This window comes from Pseudopodoces humilis, chromosome 1, assembly GCF_049639895.1.
Source record: "Pseudopodoces humilis isolate 2021_Gansu_Grassland_sample_001 chromosome 1, ASM4963989v1, whole genome shotgun sequence".
In the NCBI taxonomy this organism is placed as follows: domain Eukaryota; kingdom Metazoa; phylum Chordata; class Aves; order Passeriformes; family Paridae; genus Pseudopodoces; species Pseudopodoces humilis.
In genome coordinates, this window is record NC_142200.1 from 34761562 (window position 1) to 34784925 (window position 23364).

A 23364-nucleotide genomic window follows, 5' to 3' on the forward strand; every position below is an offset into this window, starting at 1 on the left:
CTGACAATTTTCATATTTTCCACATCAATCTTCTATTTCTAGGAGACTGTAGAAACTAAATGGAGATAACCAGGCTATTTGCAGCATGGGTGTAATGCAGGCTGAAGAATTGGATAGTGAAGTATGAATTTTTTGTAGACATTAAAAAAAAAAAGAAAATCAGAAGGCTTTTTTCAGAAACAAGGATACATCTCTTGTTTCGACTTATTTTTACTGTATTAAATGAAATAGCTCAGTGACTTAAACTATTGGGAATTGGAGTGTGACATTTCTATATGTACATGTCTACTTAGTTTTTGTTGTTGAAGGTTTTTTTTTAAAAACTAAGAGGGAAAGGCTTAGTCTCTAGTGGTTCCTATATAAATTCCTTCAATATTTATGGCTACCTGAGTTGAGGAGATTGTAGTATGCCTCCATTTTTGGCTGATTTGGCATTACCTTTTCAAGTACTCTGATGGAAACTCATGAGTATCAAGATTTTGGATTGATTTCATAAAAGGTTACTTTCCAAAGATTGTCTTGACATTAGCTGCAGTGGAAAGACATAGGAGTAGAGGGGGAAGCTGCATTTTAAAATACCAAATAATAACTGAAAACTTTATGAAAGGTTTTAATTTATTGGCCTCTGACACCACCAGGGACAATCAGTGGGAAGAAACCTCACTGGGGACAAGGACAGGCTTTAAAAAGCAAAACTAAGGACCATATTGGCACTTAAAAAATTTAAAATCATAACTTGAGGTGAGAAAGTTTGTTCCACTTTGGATGTTTGCTGCTCAGGGTGTAGAGGAGGTGTTGGGGCATGGTTTTGTAATTAGCAATCTGTTCCTGTATGGAGGAGACCGGGGTAAGCAGTGTAGCCATGTAGTGCATCTGTGTGCGAGGATGTCTGTAAGTGTTAAAGGTTCCCATACCCCCTCTCACAACTTTCTAACTGCCATTAATTAGACCTGGGTTTTAGTACTTTTCTAATTAAGAGATCTAAAATTATATTCTCGATGGCATACGTAAACAAGCTGCCTTTGTTATAGGGGGGGTTCCACTTTTCTGATTATCTAGACCCTAACTAAATGCAGCAACAAGAAATATTTTGGTTTATGTGTTTATATATGTTGTTGACTTGCAGTGATGTCGTCTGGAACCTGAATTGATTCTACAAAATGAATTATATTTTGGTACATACTTACTTTTTGCTACCAGGAACCTGATGAGAATAATAAAAACAGGATCTGTAATATTCTTTTTCTCAGGGACTTTTTTTTCAGAGTATGTGCTAGTGGTGAGTGAGTTTTGATTTAAAATTACTAAAATAGTTTGTTTGTCTGAAAACTCATTTGCTGAAAATCATTTTCTTACTTAAAAATGATAAGAATTGATGTGCGTTTGCTAAGTGTCTGATTAAAGATCACAAAGAAACTCATATTTTGCATCAGAAATAAGCAGATGGTGGACAGATGGTTTAAATTAATATTAATTAAAAATCTTAACTTAAATTGTTTACCCTGTAAATGCAAAGTTAAGAAGCCAGCTTTCATCTTTAGGGTTAATAACACTCCAAATCTATTTATTAAAAATTGCTCCAATGGGCATTCTTTCCAAGCTTTGATCACAAAGATGGTAGCCTCAATAAAGAGCACGAAAGTGGGTGAAAGCTGGAAAGGGAGAGTAATTCTAGGACTCTTAACAAAGATTCCACAGAGGTCAAGACTAAAAATTCCTTTTAGTCTCTGTATTCAAAAAAGGAGGTGAAAAGGGGGGACTGAGAATTCCGGATCTCTCATTCATGCTGGTTTCTCAATAGATTTTTCTTTAAAATTAAATTTACAGCTATGGTCAATTATACTACAGTAAAACAAAATCCATGAGTATCTTAAAAACCTTCACAAACTGTTGACAAAAAAGAAAAGGGGTTCAAATTCTGTCTTGATATATCCTTTACATTTCCTTACTAGTTCACTAGGATTGCAGTTGATGTAATTGGGAGGGGAATTATGGCAGCTGGTAATTGTAGACGAAGTCCAGAGTGTACCCAGATACCACAGAGCACTGTGTGTGTATATAAATCAGAATATGAAATAACTATGATAATTCAGATGTCACTATATTGTAACCATGGATACTTGACATTTTTAGTGGTAGTGACTACTTTATCTCTGGACATCTGTCACAGAGCCAAATTTGGTCCGCAGTTAAGCATGTAGTGTTCCCATTAAAATAAAAGGAGATTTGTCCCTTTGGTGAGACAGAATTGGACTGTAAGTGCTGGAAGCTTTGCTCTTTCCCTGAGTTTGTGACTGGGGTGTTTCACAGAGAAAGTGTACATTTTAATAGGTACCCGTTTTCCCTAATGCACCTCTTCATTCAAGATAAGAATCAGGAACTCTAAATTTAGAACCATCTATAAAGAGCTAAGATTTAATTGAGCTTTGGGAGCATTAGCATTTTGATTCATGGTAGTTCCAAGCATCCAAGTGCTTCAGCAGTTGACGTGAAGTTTAGGGAGAAATTGCAGGACTTCTCTGGTAGGGACAATTTGAAAAAGCATTTAACTTGATGCAATCTTATCCCTCTGTACAAGGAGCTGAAGGTATCACTGTGTCACTTCTTTAAGGGCCCTGGGAAAGGTAGGAAGTTGGTGGTGCACTCTGACACAATGAATCCTAGCCCTGGGACAGTGTGTAGTGGAGCCCAAAGTGGAGCCCCAGCTAAAAATGATGCCTGCTACATTGTAGGCTGTAACTTCACATTCATAAACTTAGTCATGTTATGGCTATTAAGCACATTCTTAACAAAGAGTTAGCAAGGCTTCAGGAAAAAAGAGCCAGATGTGAGAGAAGCTTTAAATGTTGGGGGTTTGCAGTGTGCAGTTAAAGCTGTGACTGACAGATTATGAGTTCCTGTGTCATCTGCTTGGAAAAAGCTGCCTAGGTGGCACGTTTTCCACTCCATCCCCTGTCATCCAGTTTCCTCCATGCAGGTGAAATGTGTGTGTTTCTCGCTTTCTGCTGGTGAAAAACATCCAGTTTCCAAATGTTGCTATGACTCCACACTGTATTTTCATGAATTAGACCTGAGTAGTAAATTATTTATTTCAGAGCACCACAGCTGAAGAGATCACACACAACTGTTGCCACAAACAGTAGATCTGTCTACATGGAAATGGCTTCACATGGATTTTAGAAGAGCCTGCAAAGTATACACTGGTGGAATCTGCATCATGACAAAGAAAATCTAAATAATATTTGTTTCTCTTTTTTTTCTTTATTTTCTTTGCAGATTTATTCACGTATCTTTGCTTGGGGTTTTTTGTTGTTTTTTTTCTGCGTGCTTTTTTCACAGACTTTGGCTTATTTTCAGTTATTGCTTCTGGAAGTGTCACCAGATTTTAAAAGTGCAGGTGTCTCTAATTATTTTCTGTTCTTCTATTCAGGTAGATATATTACCTTTATCATGGACCCATTTCAATACGTCTATGTCATCCGAAATAGCAAGCAACTTGAATTTCATGAATTTGCTAATAAAATGGCATCCAAAACTTTTGACTACCCAGCCTTGTCAAAGGGAAAATTCCCTGAGCTCAAGGAAAACCTGCACAGAATCTACCAGTATCTACAAGGCAAGCCTTTGGATATCATTTCTGACCACATGATGAAAAATCTCCAGGATATATTTGAATGGAAATGCTCACAAGCAACAGATTGGGAAACAGAAAAAATGTACAAATTCTGCTGCTCTGTAATGTTTGAAGCCAGTTTTGTAACACTATATGGAAGAGTTCCTGCTGCAGATGGCCACAAAGTTATTAGTGAAATCAGAGACAAATTTATCAAGTTTGATGCCAGCTTTCCCTATTTAGCTGCAAACATACCAATTGAGTTGCTAGGAGCTACCAAGAAGGTTCGGAAGGAGCTTATACATCATTTTTTACTTCAGAACATGACAAAATGGCTGGGAGGGTCAAAAGTGGTCCAAGCCAGACAAGATATATTTGAGAAATATGAGCTGCTTGGAGATTATGACAAAGCAGGTAGGAAACTTATGAATGATTGCTTGTCTAAAATAAAATAATTTACTATAGACCTTTGAAATAAAAAGGCAAAATGGCGACCTTGAAATTTTTTTATGTTCTTTCTAATTGGCTAATGATAAAATGTTTTACTCTGAAACAACCCTCTATGATAATTGATTTTTTTTTTTTTGTGCTGAGGTGGTAAAACAAGATACTTAATGGTGATAATGAGAAAGATTATAACTGAGCTGCATTTCCTCCCCTTATTCCCCCCACCCCCCCCGACATTACATTTCAAACTATTCTCATTAAGCAGAAAATTAGACTTCAGAAGCCTATTGGTCCTCATTAGCATTCACTGATCCTTGGCTGGGTCTGTGTCCTAACATCTTTTAATTAGCACACTGCAAATCTAATCAGTGTAATAAACGCTATTAATCTTCCTTTTCACTTATTTTCTCCCAGCACATCATTTTGCCTTCCTGTGGGCCTCTGTGGGAAACACGATTCCAGCTACATTCTGGGCCATGTATTATCTTCTGCGGCACCCAGAAGCTCTTGCAGCGGTGCGTGACGAGATTGACCATTTGCTGCAGTCAACAGGTCAAAAGAGAGGGCCCACATATAACATCCACCTCACCAGAGAACAATTGGACAACCTGGTCTACCTAGGTAATTTATTTTTATCTGTTAGGAAGAGAAGAGGGGCTCTCCCGGCAAACTCGGTTTATCACTCATTTCTGTTTACTGAGAAGGTGGAGGACACAGCTGCCTAATTGACATAATAACACCCATTTACATCAATTATAAATTATGTAGTTTATAGCTGTAGATACTCTCATTGCATGTAAACATTAAAGCCTAGGTAATTAACTATGCAAGGTATGCAAAAGGCTAAATCGAAGCTTTGCAATTATTTGAAAAAAAGTTGATGCCTATTAAGTTGTTTGATTCTGAGCATCTGCCGAAGTGTTAATGCATTTCAAATACTTCTGTATGGTTCTGCCAAGAAAGAACCTTTTCTGAAATTAAAGTGGGATTGTGTATTTAAACTGCAAATGTATTTTATCCGCAAGCAATTTCTTTCTTTCTCTCTTTAACAAAACAAAAAGACTTCTAAAACAGGCTTCTGTTGGGCATTGCCTCCAGAAAAAAATATAAGAAAATAAAAATTTGCAGAGGAGAAATGGTGTTTTCAGTACTTTATTCAAAAGAGGGAGCTTTAGGAGAGCTACACATCTTCCAGTTCTGGATCCAAGGTTCAGAGGGAGACCCTTGCCAGTGGTATTGGAAGCTGTTTGAATCAGGAGCTGTACAGGCCTTCAGAGCATCAGCTCTTGGTTTCACTTCATTTGGTAATACACAGACATTGGCAAGAGAAATGGTAAAATAGCTCAAGGGAGGAAAGAGGGTGTAGCAGGTAGGTACCTAACCTTTAAGCATCTGTAAGTCTCCACAAGTAGTGTTACAGGGGCAGACAACAGCTGAATAAAAGATTAAAGGTTCGATAATCCTCTGTTTTTAAATATCAAAACCAATCCCGTGTTCCAAACAAGCTCATGTCAGGTCTCGGTAGCTCATGACCTGAACTAATGCTTCATTCTTAAACAAAGCTGTGTGAAGAGATGGTGGTGGAGCAGTGCATTCTGTGCCTGGTTTGGATCCGTGTAATAGCTGCCATTCTCCAAGATCACCCAATGTGGCATGTCTCAAGAATCTGTGTGCAAACTTGATTTGATTAGAACAACTATAAAATTTAGTCTGATCCATTTTCTTTAAGTTAGAGCATTAATATTAATGTTACATATCATGAGTCTACTAAGTTGGTTACATCTGGTGTATGGCTGTTCTTAGATATATCTCTAACCAATGGAGAATGTTTTTGAAACAGAGGAGATACTAGATGACAGTTCTGGTGAGTAGCATGACTTTCTAAGCACTTAATGGACTTCTAAGGAACACAGGTAAAACTGCTTTGCATCAGAGCTAGCATACACCAGTAAATACGTTACCAAGCATCAAGAAGATCAAAAGAGAATTTAGTTTATATTTATAGAATAAGGTGGGAATGGCCATGAAAAAAAAAGGGGAGGAAAAAGGCTCCCCAAAAGTGTAGGAATAAAGAAAATAAAACCATGTAATTTGCTAAAACCATCTGGTGCAAAACAGTATGAACAGTTTGAAAACATTAACTGTGTCATTCCTCTGCTTCTTGAAATCTTGAAGCACCTTGGTAGCATTTGATTTATGTGTTGAGAGGGAAGTGCCACATCCTACTTTGTAGTATTCTTGTAACACTTTTGTTAAATTTTATAATCATGTTAAACATAATGTGATATGAACAGAAGCTACTTTTCAATTCTTCTGGCACTTAAGTCATAAAGGGCTGGATACTACCCATAAAATAATAATATAGAAAAAAATCTGTACCATAAGAAAATTAGAGTCATGCTTCAGTGGAAAGGGGAAAGGGATGTTTTGTTAATAAATGTGTAGGAGGGATGAAGGTCCCAAATGGCATTTCTTGCACGCCAAGAGCTCCCCTGTTGCAGGAAGGCCACTGACCCCAGACCTCCAAGACTGAGCTTTTCCTCTTTCCGTTCCCTGTGTGCCAACCCGGAGCGTAGGAAACTGGGATTGTGTCCCTGCTCTCGAGTGAGGCAGACCAGGTGGGAAGCTTGCATGTTCATCAGCTTGTCATCTCATTCTCCTGTTTTAAGTGCTCTGATTCTCCGTCCTCTTTTTGGCCTACTATAACAAGAGACTTTTTTTGATTCTTCATGGTATGGAGAAGAAGCAGAAATTGCTAAAAATCCTTCTCAGGAAGTAGCATTGTCATTATGGTCAGATTGTTTGGGTCTGGGGAACAACATGGCCTGATTTACTCCTAAATTCTAAGCTCACGTACATGATTATTTTATTTCAAAAAAAAACCAAACCAAACCAAAATGCAAAACACACTCTACTCAAAATCAGACTAGGAAATTTTGGCCCTGATTATCTTTTTTTGATGATATTTCTGGGGCAGCACCCTTTGTATTGTCCACATAACACAATACAATCCCTGAATCTAAACGTGTGTATTTGTGTGCACAGAGTAACATACATTATTAGACATTATGGCTCACAACAGAGCTCTGTTGTGGTAAAGGACACATGAAAATGGTCTGTCAGTTAAACTGGTTGTAATGGAAATGCCAAGGGTAAAGCAGAGATGTACTTAGTGCGTGTTTAATGCTAGGCATGTTTAGTCAGTTCGTTTGTTTAATATTAGTCCATTCATTTATATGGTGAAGTATTCTTGCCCCAGGTCATTGCTGAATCCCAGATATTCCTGCAAAAAGAGCACAGCTTGAAATTGTTTTGTACACAAGAAAGGGTAGGGACCCAAAAGGAGCTAATACAGAGTGTGTAGTCGTAACACAAATGCTAAGCATTAAAATCAGTGGTTGAATTGAAAGGAATAAAATATATTATTCTGGAATGGGCTGGGCAGTACCATTTAGTTCTGAGTAAGATGCAAATGTACTTGTTTCAGATTATCGTTTGTGTTGGCACACCGTGATGCCCGTGGGTAAATGACCCCCCCAAATATTTGCATACTCAATAGCTATTTTCCTACAATACACTCTAATAATTATTGCACCCTATTACCTGCTCTGTGTTAGTGTAAAATTAACAATCCATTACTGCACAATAAGTTTTATAAAACATTTACAGATAGAGATCATGTTTAATTAAAATTAACTTGCCTACGAAAGCCAAATGCACTTATGATTCGCAATGACCTTTTATTACCTGCAGTCCCTTGTTTTGGCTGGATGATTGACAGCTTGCTGTTTGGCTACCATGTTGTATTTCAGCTGACAAGACTTTTCATTTTAACTCAATTTGCCTGCCTATCACAAGCTGGTGGCAGGCCAGGCTCAAGTCACCCAGCTTTGCCTCAGCAGCTTGCTCTATTTCTCATTAGTACGCATTTATTCAGTGGAAATTGGAAGACAAATGCTTGAAGGCATGTGAACTAAGTATAGCAAATTAGGGTTTAAAGACTGAATATTTATAAGTATATTGAAACAGTTTTTTAAAAAAAAAAGTCTAGAATGAATTGGAAGCTGAGTGCTAGCTTTAGTATAAGAGAAATGAAGAGAGAAGTGGGAGGATTCTAAGAATAACAATACTATGAGAGATATCTCTCTCTTCCCCCCTCCTTCTCTCTCTAGAAAATATGTAAAATCTCTCTGACAACACCTTATCAAACAACAGCCTGGCTTCTTTATGTAGCGCTTGCACAGTGAAGTTTAGCATCTCATGTGTGTAAGAAGGGGGGAAAAAAATGAGGGTCATGTTCATTTGCTGCTTGGTTATCCCTTGGTATGCTTTAAATTGCCTTGTTTGTTCGGCACAAGCACAGAAACAGATGTTGCTCTACCGTGCTGGATAATTTACTGTACCTCACGGTGCAGAATGGAAGGCCTCCCAAGCTACCCAGCTGGTCTGTCAGCGGCAATGGCTGGTGTCTGCTGAACTATGACAACTGCAAGTAAAGGCTGCAGTTTTATTGTGCAGTTGTCATTCCTCTCAATGTATAGCTCTGGCATTTGTGGAAAGCTGACTGTCTATTTTTTTAATGTGAGCCTGCAAAGCCATATAAGCTCCATTCTCCTTTGTTGATCATAATGTGACTCATTACTTTTGTCATCTAATGATTATCGGCATGATCGCTCAGAGCGAGAGCCAAGCTCGCCTTCCACACATAACTGGTACTGGAAGGTAAAACAGATTTGTCATTTACGATCTGACCGCTAAGCCACACTTTGTGCTCCATTATTGTGATTAACTTCTGCATAAGATATGCTGCCCAATTGTCATTTGAGATCCGGCAGCGGGCAGGGACTGCTGCGCTTTCTGGGAGGATGTCCACCGATAGGATGCGACCGCATTGCTTGGGTGGTTAAACGTAAACCTGCTATTTTGCTGCGGCACTTTATAATTATTTCTCTTTTTTTTTTTTTTTCCCTCCTTCCCTCTTCCTCATTTGATTTTTGCTGTCTCTGCGTATGTCACCACCATTTCCAAATGGTGGACCGCTACAAAGCTACCAGCTTCGTTTCCTGCAGGTTGAAGGCAATCTGGAGCTGAGGCTGGACCCTTCCTTTGTACCGCGTAAAGTTTTGTTGCCAGAGCGCTGCCAGTTGAAATCTATCGTGTCAGGTGCCTTGTGGCTATCCGCAGTAGAGGCCATCTTCTGGAACCAGGGTTCTTTTCTGGCTTCGTCACCAACAAGCCGATTTGACTCTGCCTGATTATAGTAACGAAGGCAGTCCAAAAGAATATGCACAGACTCACTGTACGTCACATTGAATCACGGCGCTGGCCACACAAAGCTGACCGCAGCCTCATTTCTTTAGACAAATGCATGCTTAAGGAAAAACCTCCTGCAAGAAAGCATCCAGGGCCACTTTATTTGCTATGCATGCTGCACCAGATTTAATTTTTAGTGAAAGAACGTTTGTTATTATTTTTTTCAGAGGCAACTACACTGGGTAGCTACTGTCTCTAATAAACTAACCTTTTGGGTGTAGCAATTGCAGTGCCTTGGTGAACACTTAGAGAAGGCTTATTTGATATCACAAAACATATATGCAGACACAATTGGATTATTACATGCAAATGAAACCCTATTTTAGGCTATTTTTCACACTAATGATTAGAAGGAATCAAGTCACATATAACGGTGCCCATACAAGCTGGTGGAAAAATAGTCAGTTTTGATTACAAAGTGAGAGATGCAGCCCTAGACAGGAGCTACATGCTGATATACATGCTATCAGAATGATTTATGCAAATTATGCATATTATTCCCAAAGGAATTCCTCCTCAAACTGCCAGGATAAATTGCCGGAAATTAGCCATAAAATCTGTCGTGCTAGGAGCAAAAGGTGAAGGCCACTGGGAAAGCAAGGACATTCTGCTTCTGGAGCCTTCCAGGATGTGATGGTGGAGACAGAAATTTTGCTTTGCCCAAACCTGAAAGACTATGTTTTGTTTCCTCTAGGCCAATTAGAAGTATCTTTCTCTCTTAAAATTAGTAGGCAAATAATGAATTTCTTTCACTCAATCTGACCACAACAGACGCTATAATTTGCCAGCATAGTGCATTGAAAAGAAAATACATTTTAAAATTATCAGAGTGACTACAGAAATAACAAGCAGAATGATTTCTAATGTATAATCCTACCATTAAATCCAACATCTTTCAAAAGGCAAGCTCAACAGCTCCATGGATGCTTTCACTGGTATTTGTTTGCAACCACCAAAATATATGTAAATGCATAAAGCGTTAGTGTCTTTTGATTGTGTTGTTTGCAACGTGATGCCTGAATAATGTCTTTCCACCCAAAACTTGGTGCTGCTTACAACCGACAGGGTTTCTCATCACCATCAGTGAGAATCATTTCGGGACATTCAGCATCCCGACTGCCCCACCCCAGCCCTGCGGAGTTGTGTATTGCCTCCTCCTGGTCTCTGCTTTATCCTTGGTTTTGCTTGTATGGTTTTTTTTCCTTCTTTTTTTTTTTTTTTTTTTTTTCCCTTTAGCCTGCCCTACTAAACTCCTTGGAGAATCAGCAACTGTAGCCATGTATAACTTCCAGTCATCTCCCATATTTCTGATGCTTCCTCCCTCCCCCCTTGTGTTTAATCGCAGAGAGTGCCTTAAACGAGAGTTTAAGAATGTGCTCGTCCTCCATGAACATCCGCATCAGCCAGGAGGATTTTGTTCTCAAGCTTGAAGGGAATCAAGAAGTCGTTTTGAGGAAAGGAGACTGGATAGCCCTTTACCCGCAGATTTTGCACATGGACCCTGAGGTCTATGAAGATCCGAAGGTAAACATTCAGCTGGTGCTACTCTTCCTACTCCAGGCATATCGAAGCAGCCAAGCCTTTTGTGATCTCTGGGTTGTTTTTTTGTTTTTTGTTGTTTTTTTTTTACTACTGTTCCTTCTTGTGGAACAAATCTTCCTAGTTTCAGATGTATTTTCTAGGGCCCTGGAGGTCAAAGGATTCATGGCCTGAAGAGAGAAATATGGTGATGAGACTGACTGCGACTGCTTTCAAAGGAATTGACAATTGCACATTGACTACCATAAACTTTAGGCTAAATGTGGGCTTTGTTTGGCAGTGGATCATTTGATACCCAAGGAGGGCTGAATAATAGAAGGTGGTTTAAATAGCAAATAATGTGGGCCATTTAGCTAAGTGCCCGCAAAGCATCATTGACTCTCTGAAGCCCTATAATAGCAGTGTCTTACTTGAGCCTTATGCTTTTTCACCTCCCTTCCTAGGGATTCACCTCTTCTTGATCAATTAGAGTGTTGTGAACTTGAGACTGTAAAGCTGTTGCTCTGCAGTGTGGCTCGGAGGGTAATTGTGTCATCTCCTTGTATTTTTCTCTGACGCTCAAGTTAATGAATATCAAAGACTCGAAATTAATCCACCCTGCCTCAGCTGTAATACAGCTTCGGAAGTTCACCACCTGCATGCAAATTGAATAGTCCTCCTCTCAGCTAGGTTGCTCCCCAGATTGCTGTCCCCAGCCCAGGGTGCCCAGAGGAAGAGGAAGAAAGAGCAAGGGTGCACGCTGAGGCTGTTAAATGGCTTGTCTGCCTGAGAGGCGAGAGCTTGTACCTCATCCATTCCTCACCCCTATTTTCCTAAGCAAATGGCTGTCTCCCAGCCATGCTGATTTCCATCCTTGCCATTTGAGCCAAAGAAGAAAGGAACTGGATTTTTTTACATGTTTATAGAAAGCGCGTGTTAGAGACATTGCTCCGTGAAGCTCTCCCTTTCAGGAATTTAAAGAAGGGAGGTTGCAAAGAAAAGATGAGATTCAAGTGCCTCGTTGGTGCAGGACAGCGTTTCATTGTGTAGAAGCTCTGCCAGCCTCAGTGAGAGGAGGTGTGGAGCATGTTGGAGTCAGCAGGAGTAAGGTATAGTCACTGGGATGAACATTGGAACCACGAGAATGAAAATTATATTCAGGGGAGCTCTGCTGGCTGTCCCTATCCAAAAAATGAAGATAAACCCTGCAGAGAAAATCAGGGTTTTAAAATAATCCATCTATTGGCAAATAGTTGATTAATATTTTTATCCTTAAAAAGGATAGAAGGATAGATAACAGCTAACAAATAAGCTTTTTTTTTTTTTTCATTTTATCCTTAACACTTTATTTTGGAGAACGTTATTGATTTGTCAAAAGTCCATCTGTTTGTTTAGGTCCTAGACCAAAAGCATCAGTGTGGAAACTGATCTCCTCCCTTATCCAATAATTGCCGGAATATATTACCATATTTCCATTGCTTGAATATATCTGCTTAGTATCAGCTCTGCTCAGCTTTCACAGTACAGCTTTAGTTCATATATTTTATCTTTTTGATAGTGAATGAGCAATCCACACATTGCAGTACATTGATTTCAGCACATGGGCCCCTCTCGAAAAGTGGGGAAATCACTGTTCTGTTTGGTTCTTAAAATATGCAGTGTGCTTTCAACAATAACTACTGAGGATCAGATAGAGATGGAGAATGAATTTTTTGAAAGGTGCAGTCTTGAGCTTGTCATGTATTTAGGGAAAACTTTTCCTGGGAAAACAGGCAGCTTGACGAGATAATTTTGTAGCAATGCTTTTTCTCCTGGATACATAAATTTAAGTTCAAGCTATCTCGTGCTTTGGCACCATATTGTGTAAGTGTAAGCATATATTTCTGACCTCTTTCTCCACCCATTAAGGCCTAGATAAATTAGTCAGTTTTCTATAAACTGTATAAGTGAATCCCTAAATTCTAACCGAGCTAGTTATAGAACTCAGTAAATGAACTCCGCAAAACCCATAGAGTAAGTATCAGGAAACCCTGCAGGAAACCCTCTATGGTGACTTCCCAAAACAAAGCTAAATAAAGTATGTGACAGAAAGAGATTTAGATCAATTACAGGAGATTGCTCAGTTTTCGGAATACATGTAGCAGCTCATCCACACAGAACTTCATTGCGTGTTTTTGCTCAGTGTCTTGACCCTTTTCTCACTATCAGCCACGGTGTCAGTCTCTTTCAGGAGACCTTGTGCATGGATGAAAGTTCCTTCATTTTTAAAAATTAGTCTTTATTTAGCTAGTGAACTAGCTTTTTAAGGAAACACTACTCAACCCCAGGGGCTTCAGCAGCACTGAGTTTGATGTCACTGTCATTCGCTACATTCCTGTCTCACACCTGTTTTCTGTTTTCCCTATTCCTTAGGCAGTAATTTATTTTTTGTTAAAAGCAATTACAAGTCTCAGAAAGCTCTTAATATGACAAAGAAAGCATAAGGTTTGACCCAGTGTGTCTGTGTGTTCAATAACACAGTTCTTAATTGCTCGACACCAGAAGTGCACCTTGTGAAAATGTTTGAGCAAATTGAAGAGCTCTGGGTTGGGATTTTAAGCTACTGCAGTTCATATTTAGCAGTGCTTTTTTAGAGCAGCAGGATTTAGAATTCAGGAAGTAAATCTTACGGTATTCTGGGCTTTCATTTGTTACTGTGCTGCCTCAAATGAAGCAATAACTTCCTGGCAGAAAAAAATAAAGGCATGATTCCTTTTGGCTGGGGTGTTCAAAGAGACTGAAAATAATTACTTGTCAGTGGAAGCAGACGTAGAAACACCTTTATAATTTGTGGAAAATCCAGGCCTCTGCCATTTAGTGAAACAAGCTCCTGTTCTTCAGCACCCAAAGTTACCTCCCCTCCAGTGCACCTAGCACTTGTTCCCTTTCTCACTGACCACCTCCCCTGACATTTGTTTCTCAGCAGCAAGACCTGGAGTGCATGATTTTCAGAGCCTTTAATCTAATGGGTAGATCAATATCAGTGTATTTTTAATGGTGGTGTGGGGTTTTTTAATCAGTTGAGGTCGGTTTCTGTCTGACTGACTTGTTCCCAGCCAGCTCCAAATGGCTGCTGCTATAGCAGATGTATGCAAAGCAGGACAAATGCTAATGAGTGACCATAAGCAAGAAGTGCCTGTCATTTTTATTCAAAGCATGCAGGAGGGTTTTGTAAGTGGTTAATTTGCCATTGACTGAGTGAGGATGCCAGATCTCCTTCATTCAAAAACACAAATTGTCTCTAAACAGGGATCCTGCTACTCAAAAATAGTCAGAAATATGTTCAATTTATGGAATGTAGGTTACAAGTGTGACCTCAAGCCTTGCTTGAAAACACCCTCTTTATAATGGCCAGTCACTGGCGTTGTCCTGCTTTGCTCACAGCTTCTGCAGCAAAATATTTGAAGGTAAGATGTGGCAAATTAAGCAGCAACCATCTCCAACTGAAAGGAAAACTGACTGCAAAGCATTGGAGTTTTTGAATAATCTGCACCATACACTGTGCAAAAGAAGGATGGATTTTCCTCTTGCAAGAGCAAAATGGGTGCAATGCATTAATTTATTCATAGGCATTTGCAGAATTTGGCAGATTATCCTTATTCATGATGTATGTACCACACTGAGTGCATATGATGCTTTACAAGAAAATTGTCCTTCCACTAAGGTTTATTGTCCCTGCTAGAAAGCGGTCAAAATCTAATTACGATCAATATAGGCCAGACACTCGGTGGATGAGATGTGGAAGTTGAAGGAGCTTGATGTAAAAGGACTAAGCTAAATAAGTGGATTTAAAGAGTGTTCTTTGCAGGGAAGATAATGTGAGTTAATGAAACTTGAGGGAACCAACTAAAGAGAAGAATCTGTCAGCTCCTTGTCTTCCTCTTTATCTTATTTTCTGGGTTTCAGACGTGTTACCATTGTGCAAAGAAAGCAGCTCATGTAACTGCCTTGTTAGATATCACGCTGTCTCTCTTTCTTTCATTTTCAGGAGTATAAGTTTGATCGATACATAGAGAATGGCAAGAAGAAAACCACATTCTACAAGGCAGGAAGAAAACTGAAGTATTTCCTAATGCCCTTTGGCTCTGGGATCAGCATGTGTCCAGGGAGGTTCCTCGCAATGAACGAGATGAAGATGTTTCTTTTCATACTATTGTCTCATTTTGATGTAGAACTAGCAGAAAACAAAGCTGTCAGACTTGATAACAGTCGCATGGGCCTTGGTATCCTCCTGCCAGACGTTGATATTGCCTTTCGTTACAAGCTAAGGTCCTTAAGAAATTGAGCAGCTGCCTATATGCTTTCTACTAATCTCCATGTTTGCTCTGTTTCATCACTCAGCTTTATGTTTTTGGAAACATTTGCTTTTCCCTCTCTGCTTTTACCTCCTTCCTCTTTGTTTCTAAGGAGAAAAGCCATTGTGCTGGAGGTAGAGACCAGATGCAGGGACATACAACCTCAATTTGTCCTGCTTGAGTTGTGAGAAGTGAGGTGACATGACAAGAGCCTGGCCAAGTAAATAGCTCAGCATCCCTACAGGGTGCATCCCCATACTCTTGGCCATGAGATGAGCAGGATTTACAGGGAGGATGAATCCAGGCCACTTACATGGGAAATGGGCTCAGCAGCTCTCTGTCACAGGGTTAGACTGGGACATACACCCATCATCTAGAGGAATAGCAGCATCTGCTCATAGAAGCATAATAACAAGAAAGGGGGAACTTATTTCTAGAAGATGAGAGAATTTAATGTGATTATTATCCTAACTTTATATTTACTTCTTTCATGGCCTTGAGAGTCTTAGCCCTTTATTTGGGAGAAGTGATGGAAGTTGTGTGGGGTGGTGGAGGTTGATTTGCAAGAATGTCTTACTGACAACATACTTCTAACTTCAGGTTTATGTGCTGATGGTGAATGCTTTGCTTTCTTGCTCCTTTCCTTTTTTCTTTTTTTTTTGTGCAGTACAAAAAAAATTAAAATATGTGATTTCTTTCCTGCAATCATTTTAAGTCAGAAGTTCTGTTGATTTTAATAGGCTCTCAATCAAGCCTAAATTAGCTATTTTGGCTTTGAGCCCCCCCAAAAAGCATATTCTTCAGGAATAAAATATATAAGCCTGTTTGAAATTATTCTATCAGCTTGAAAATTCTCTTTCTCAAACAGTTTCTCAGTAACATGTTTGTGCATTTATTTTATGACCATTTCTTATGTTAATTTCTGCAAAAAGGCAAAAGAGGAAGAGGGTTTCAAGGGCAAGTGTGAAAACTAAAAATGCTTTTTAACATTGTTTTACTTTGCCTAAGTTACGCATAGGCAGAGCAGTGTGACCTGTGTTTGGAAACAGACTTGTCCATCTGCAAATTGGAAAATAGGCTCTTCCCTGGGGCCAAAATTTGAGCAAGTGAAAACCCTGGGCAGCCACAGAAGTTTATACTGGCTGCCCAACCTGTTTCACTGGGCGCCCAGCTCTTGTTTGGAAAATTAATTTCCTAGTGCACAAAATCTGAGATTTTAGACCCTGTATCTCTTCCCATCCATCACTTCAGAGATTGATGAGGATTCCCGTGGCTGTCCAGTCTCAGTTTGCCAAGATGATAATTGTGATGGCAGAGTAGCCACATCTGTGGGCCTTACCTTATGTTCCTAAAAAACTCTGGCACATCTCTTTGGGATGTGCCAGAGTAAGTCTTTCAAAATCAGAAATTCTACTCATCTGTAGAGCACTTGATGGCCTATGGATGAAAACTACTATCTACATACTAAGAATTATTTATTGTTATTTGTGTGGAAGCTTGTTCAGTTATTTGTGTAAAGCACATGCCCTAAATAAGTGTCAGCATCATTAGATAGATTTACAGAGATTGGTACAGCCACGTTCCAAATCCTCCAAGAAGAAAATTGTGGTTTTATGAGACATATTGGGTAAACATTTTCTCTTCATACATAGTATCAATAATGTCTACAAATTTAGAATACACTTACATTAAATGGGCTTTGCAGTTGATTAAATGATTTAACTTTACTTCAACATTTAATCAACAGCAAAAGCTGATTATTGCTTTGTGCCACAGAATAAAATCAGGTTTTATGGAGACATTCTTGTACTCCTGTGGTTACTCTGTAGAAGCTATTCTGTACGTAGCTGTAGCTCAGAATCCCGTTTGGACATTAGAGCCTGGTTTATTGAGAGAGGGAATGTTGATATCATTACACTGTTGACTGTATTCCATTACTGCTTGTATGTAAGCTGTAAAATGTCTCATGCTACAATTATGATGAATCTTTCTTTGGCATCCAACTTTAAAACAAACCTGAAGCAACTGCGAAAATAACAGTGGGTATTTGTTTTAAACAGAAGCCTCTTTTTTATAATTGTATTCTGTTTTTAGGATTTTGAATAAGAGTATCATTGGCTGCTGCATAATTTGATAGGGCATAATAAGACTTTGCCAAAAGTACATGCAAATCATTAGTAGTTTTAGATTAATTGCTGATCAATTTGTATAGTATCTATTCTGAAATTAAAAGAACTAGATTGTCTCCAAAGTAGCAAATTAAATCTGTATGGTATGTTTCATTTTAAAAAATGAAGGAGAAAAGGGTCAGAATCTTCCCCAGGAGTTGCAGGAAACCTCTATGAAACCACTTGGAGGTCTTGCATCAAAGAGCACCACGCAAGAGGCCAGCATTCTGCTGGGATAAAAGTTGCTTGCTCTTTTTGCTCAGGAAACAAAATAATCAAATGCAAAGCAGGGTCTGCCCAGCCTGGCCTGGAATTGTGTCCCTGGTAACCCAGGCTCCTGGTAGATTAGTTTGGCTGGTAATGCAGCACTTCCTTGGCATACCTCAGCTGCTGAGGAAGTAAACTTTGCCTCCAAGTAAAGTCATGAGAGCTGGAGCTGGACAGAGAGGTTAAGCCCTTCTGGTCCATGCGTTCAGCAGCTGAGGAGGGGACATACTGAGAGTCAGCAGCTGGTCTGACCAGGAGTGACTCAGTCTCCATGGAGCAGGACTGAAAGGCCCATTCCTGGTCAATAAGCTGAGACAGCACAACAGGGTGTAGCATCCCCAAAAGCACCAGCTGGAGCCGAGCTAGCTGCAGGGTGCTGTGCCAAGAAGAGCTTGTTTCATTACAGAGGGCACAACGCCATTTTTGGTGACCTCCTCTGCTGCAGGACCCAGGAGTGTGCAGCTCTGTCTGTCACCAGAGCACAGAGGCAAAATCATCTAAGCAGAAAGAGCAGTGCTCTTTTCCAGCGTTCAGGTGCTGGTGGGGCGAGGCAGACCTGTGCTTCCCCCTGCCACCTCTCCAGCAGGGGGGTCTGCCCTGCCAGCCCAGTACCTGCTGGGGGCATCCACAGACCTGGCAGCTGCAGGGGCAGGCAGGAGGAGTACGTGGGTGCCCCCTGAATTTCTCTGCTGTTCCTCAATGAATTGGTGTAGTCACCATCAGTTAGAGATGTGACTCAGCTGGTCACTACCAGCCTCTGACTGTAAGTTGTTGGTGTCTATGGCTAAATCAATAGTATCTTTTAAAAAAATATATAAGCACCTTTTTTTCTCATTAAAAAATGGGTTTATTAGGTCAGTAAGGCCCTTTTTAACACCCAAGAAGAAAGTTAATTTATCATGAACTAATGTGAATGCTAAAACGTAATTTTTTAATTATTCTTCTTATTTTAATTTACAGATTGAATGTTCTCCATTTTCATGCTGGCACTTAGTACTGCTAGATGCTATTGTAAACTTTTTAAAATGTTCCATTATTTAGGAAACCATCTAGTATATGTGCACCTGTATGCAAATTAGATTTTCATATCTCTGTCAGTATGTCCTAATGTAATAATATAAAACCATGTAAGAGTTGCTCTTTAGTTTATGCTTTTAAACCAGCTGCATGTCACTCTTCTTGGCACTGCTATTTTTATGAATAATTACTGGTCTGTGAATTTCTCTTGTAGAATTATACATGATCTTTTATTTTGTCATTATTGAACTTTCTGTCATTCAAGAGATTGTGAAGTGCTCTTAATTTTGCAAACTCACAATTTGTATATAGATGAACAATGGCTAGGTTCTACTTTAACAGTTAATATTCATTGTTGAAGCTCCTAGATCAACTAAGGTACTTCTGAGCAAGAAAATCGAAATTTCATTATTTTAGTAATCTAACATCTTAAGGGAATTTTGTATTTCAAGGACACAATAAAAAGGAATGTATCTATTTTAATATTGAATGATTGTCCATGGTATTTTTTCCAGCTTATGTTCATACTTTTCTCACAGATTCACAATTATTGCTTTATTTTTTTAAGTTACTATTTCAACATACTACATTTTTCAGTTACTTGATCTTGACAGGTATTTCTGTAATAAAAAAAAAAAGGCCTTTAATTCAGCAGTGGAATACAGAATCTCCTCTGAATATTGGAAACTATGGTGTCTTTTACCACACCCCCCTCTGCCATGAAACATAAGCCAGTTCTCATCAGATGAGGTAAAAAAAAGTGGTACTTCTGACATTCTTAGGACATTATTCAAAATTAGTATATAAGATCTGCAGTCCACTAGTGATTCCTAAGTACAACCCTTAGGCTTTTGCTTTGGCAAACCTCCATGTAGTACAAGATGTACTACCTAGTGTAAAATATTCTGTCTTCACAGATCATTCATTTTAAAAGGGGATATGAATGAAATTATTATGATACACAGCACTGCACCAGCAAAGCACAACTTGGCTTTTCTAGGTATCACTGTAGCTGCTGAGTTCTACAAGTAGGTATTTAATAGGAAGGTTGTACCCTAAAGACATCGGTGCTTCTCCATTCCTTCATGCAGAAATGGTTGTCAGGTATGTCTGCGAGGGTTATTGAAGATACTTCCTAGAGAAACAAACCTGCTGCATTTTCTGGGTTTGATAAATGTGTGTGTAGCTGTGCAATTGTTTTAACTCCAGGCTATATTAGAAGTTACTGAAATTTATAAATTAAAAAGCAGCACTGTTTGGATTTCTCGAAGGGCACATTTCTGAGTGAGCTTTCCATAATGGTCTGAAAGATAGCTTGAAAGGAAGGATTTAGTGAGACCCCCTAACACTGTATTTTATCCAGTATTTGATTTGATACTAGGTACTGTCTTGATGTTACTTGTACAGCACTGTATTTTAAAACTGTTTGATGTATCAATTTATGCTTATGCTTAACTCATATGAATAGAGCTATTCTAACAGCCAGACCATAGAAAGTGAAGTATTTTCCTGTCTACTACCTAAACCAGCCCAGTGACCCTGGCTAATCATGTCCCCATACCCACTACATATCAGAAAAATTACCTTGTTACAAAAACACCCCTCAAAACTACACTTACGAAAGTATTGTGATCCTTAAGTTATTGTCTATGTTTATAATTAGGAAAAAATATGAAGAAATATATAAAAGCATATCAACAAAAGGTAGACAATGTTCCATTTCAAAGTGAAAGCAGGGAAGCTATAGTGGGATATTGATACTCATATAAACCTGTTCTCTGTTTATTCTATGCATCAGGCTTTCCTGGAATCTCATGTACTGAGGTTGTAGGAGTATATCATTTGCAATAGTAGAAATGTGCTTGTCTTTAAAACTATTCCCACCAAAATAAATAATCAAAAGAATACTAAGCTTTAGCTGTTCTTGCTAGAAGCCTTGCAGGATTCTTTCTGTCTTCAAAGATTTGTTAAATCGATTATGACACTAATGTGTTGGTTTATTTTTCTTTTTCCCAAAACCACCAGCTATGAGTACAGAAAAGTTGAACAAAAGTCTGAGTTCTGGCTACAGGGAGAGCAAAAGTCAGTGAGCAAACACCCTGTGATGACTTTTGACAGCGACTTCTTCCCCATCCGCTCGTCTTTCCAACTACCTCTTCTTCCAAACAGTTTAGTCGCTCACTAACCTCCTACAGGCAGCAAGTCTTTCCCTGTCTAATTTCCATCTTGTGAGCCAGTGAATCGCCTCTCTTCACAACGTATCTTTCAGCTGCCTTTTAAAAATGAATTCTTTACAGCAGCCTCTTGCAAAACCGGCATCGCAGGTGGCTGCAGCTGGGAGAAGTGCCGCCTCGCTAAAGCTTTGAACCTGAAAAGCGGATGGGCATTAGTTGAGTTCGTGCTTGAAGCACCGGAGGATGCTGCCGCTCCGGGATGCCTCCGGCCCGCAGCGACGGCAGGGAACCGCAGCCTCGCCCGCCCGCATCCCGCATCCCCGCCCGCTTCCCACTGCCCGCCGGGCTCCCGCCGCCGGCTTGCGCTCCCTGCGCTCCCAAATCCCCCGGCCCCTTACAGAAATCAGGGGAGAGGGGCGTGGGAAAAGACTCCTGCAGCCCCTTCCCAAAAGCGTCACGAGCTTCCAGGGATGCTGCAGTGGGACAAGGGGACGGGACCCCAGAGGAGGTTCCTAGGGAAGCGGTCGGGTGTTCGGTGAGTTCGGAGGGCTTCGGCTGGTGGAGAGGAGGTTTACTCTGGAAAGGCGATTGTTTTTCCCTAATCCTCAATTATGAAGATTTAAAAATAGTATTAAAGGGGCAATCTGTTCTGCAACTTCTCAGAAGAAATAATTGTTGATTTAGATAAGCACTGATCCCTTCAGTGTTTGATGAAGACGTTAATTTATGGCTGTCTAGCAGTTTATAGCTGTCATTAGATTTTCAGCTTTGTCTCTCTTCGAAATGTATCTTTATTTTTTTTATTTTAATCCGAGACAATTATGTAAGAAAACGGTTATGTTTGATCTAAAATACATCATTTTCCTATAGCATTTCAAATTATTCACAGATCATAGTTCTTATATATGCATATATGAATTTAAAAATACAGCAGTAAAGTGCTTGAAACAGACCATAAATTTGCTTCCTATTTTATTACACGTCTCTGAATCAGGTTGAGAGGACAAGGGCAACTAGGGGCTTGGGGAAGGATTTAACCCTTCCCGAGGCTGGAGAACGAGCCGAACCAGACCAAATTCCCCTCCGGAGCGCTTCGGTGGCGGGTGTGGGCGGGCTGGGTGACACCGAGCTGATGAGTGACCAGGGGGAAATGGGGCTGGCTGCAGCTCTGTGCTCATTGAGCAGATGTCCCCTCTGCTACGTGCTCGGAGCCCCCGGGTGGGGCTGGTGGCCGGGGCAGCCATGCCGGCTCCCGCTCCCGGCAGCGGCTCCCGCCTTTGCCCCTGCCCCGGGAGGGCAGCGCAGGAGCGGGAGCAATCGGCTTAACCCCTGCGGCACCTGCCTGAGCCATGCGCAACACCTCAGGGAGAAGCTGCCCTACGCCCTCCATGGGCCCCGCTAGTGCCGGAGCTTTCCCCGGGGCCCCGACGGGCAGCAGCGACCCCGCGGAGCGGGCGGGCGGCGGGAGCCCAGAGCGACTTCCCCAAACTTTTGTCCCGCTCTGACAAGAAGCTCGAGCTCTTCGTTTGCTTAGAGCCTCAGGATCCCTCCGGCCTGTGGGCAGGGGCGGTGCGATCACGGTTACAAATGATCCTGCTCGAGTCGCACAGTCCCGGCCCGTCTGTTTTACCCCCCAACAGCCTCCCTCCGCCACCGCAAAAAAAAAAAAAAAAAGAAAAAAAAAAAAAAAAAGTGTTAATTGCTGTAAAGTTTCCGAGCACGTGGATAATTTACTTTGACTGCTGGGTTTTAATTAAAAGCAAACTTATTTATGTTTCTGATGTTTATATTACGCGATTTAATTACGTTTAGAGGCAGCGTCGCACTTTTTTTCCCCCTTCCACCCTAAATCACATTTTCATTAAAGGTTTTAATAAGAAAACTCACTTGACCACTATTCATTATCTAGTCCCCTCCATGCACACAAGTTCACTTACCCATTCATTTATTCACTTACTCATTCCAGCAGATCCGCTGCAACTGCTGCTAGCAGGGATGTGAACACTCATAATTATTTGTCAAAGTCTGGAAAGTGTATTATCCCTTCTTCTAGTGGTAATTAGTTACCATAGCATCTAATACGTAAATGTGCCCAGAGCACACCATTAACAGTTAAGCGGAGGATTCAATTTAACACATGATTATATCTTTCATAAGTCATTACATTAGGAAAGCCAATGTCACTCACGCTGGGACAATCTAGGCTCCGAGCCGGGGTAAGGGGCTGGGGAAGGGAGCCAGGCTGGGCGGCGGGGGCAAAGGGAGCTCCGGATGAGGCTGAGGGAGATCCCGGTTCGGTGGGGCAGTTGGGAGCGGGGAAGAAGCTCTTTTGAAAGGGTACATGTTCATTTCTGGCTAAGCGATCTGTCAGGCTTTAAGGGGGGCGGGGGAGCCTCTCTCCTCCCCCCAGCCCGGCACACATTACGCTTGCATTGGCAAGACCTGCTCAGGGACTGGCCCAGTGGCTTCGCGCCGCTTCTGAGGGAGGATGCCCGGTGCAGCGCGACGGGAGA

At 40.5% G+C, this 23364-nt stretch overlaps 1 protein-coding gene across 1 annotated transcript in view; it reads left to right on the forward strand.

The window, feature by feature from the left end:
* The window catches only part of CYP7B1 (cytochrome P450 family 7 subfamily B member 1), a 125100-nt gene extending 105933 nt beyond the window's left edge, over positions 1 to 19167 (forward strand). Inside the window, exons 3-6 of the mRNA XM_014256646.2 lie at positions 3431 to 4027; positions 4475 to 4681; positions 10719 to 10897; positions 14919 to 19167. Of these exons, the coding sequence (XP_014112121.2) occupies positions 3431 to 4027; positions 4475 to 4681; positions 10719 to 10897; positions 14919 to 15215 (1280 nt within the window). The 3' untranslated portion in view covers positions 15216 to 19167. The remainder of the gene's footprint in view (positions 1 to 3430; positions 4028 to 4474; positions 4682 to 10718; positions 10898 to 14918) is intronic.
* The last annotated feature ends 4197 nt before the right edge of the window (positions 19168 to 23364 follow it).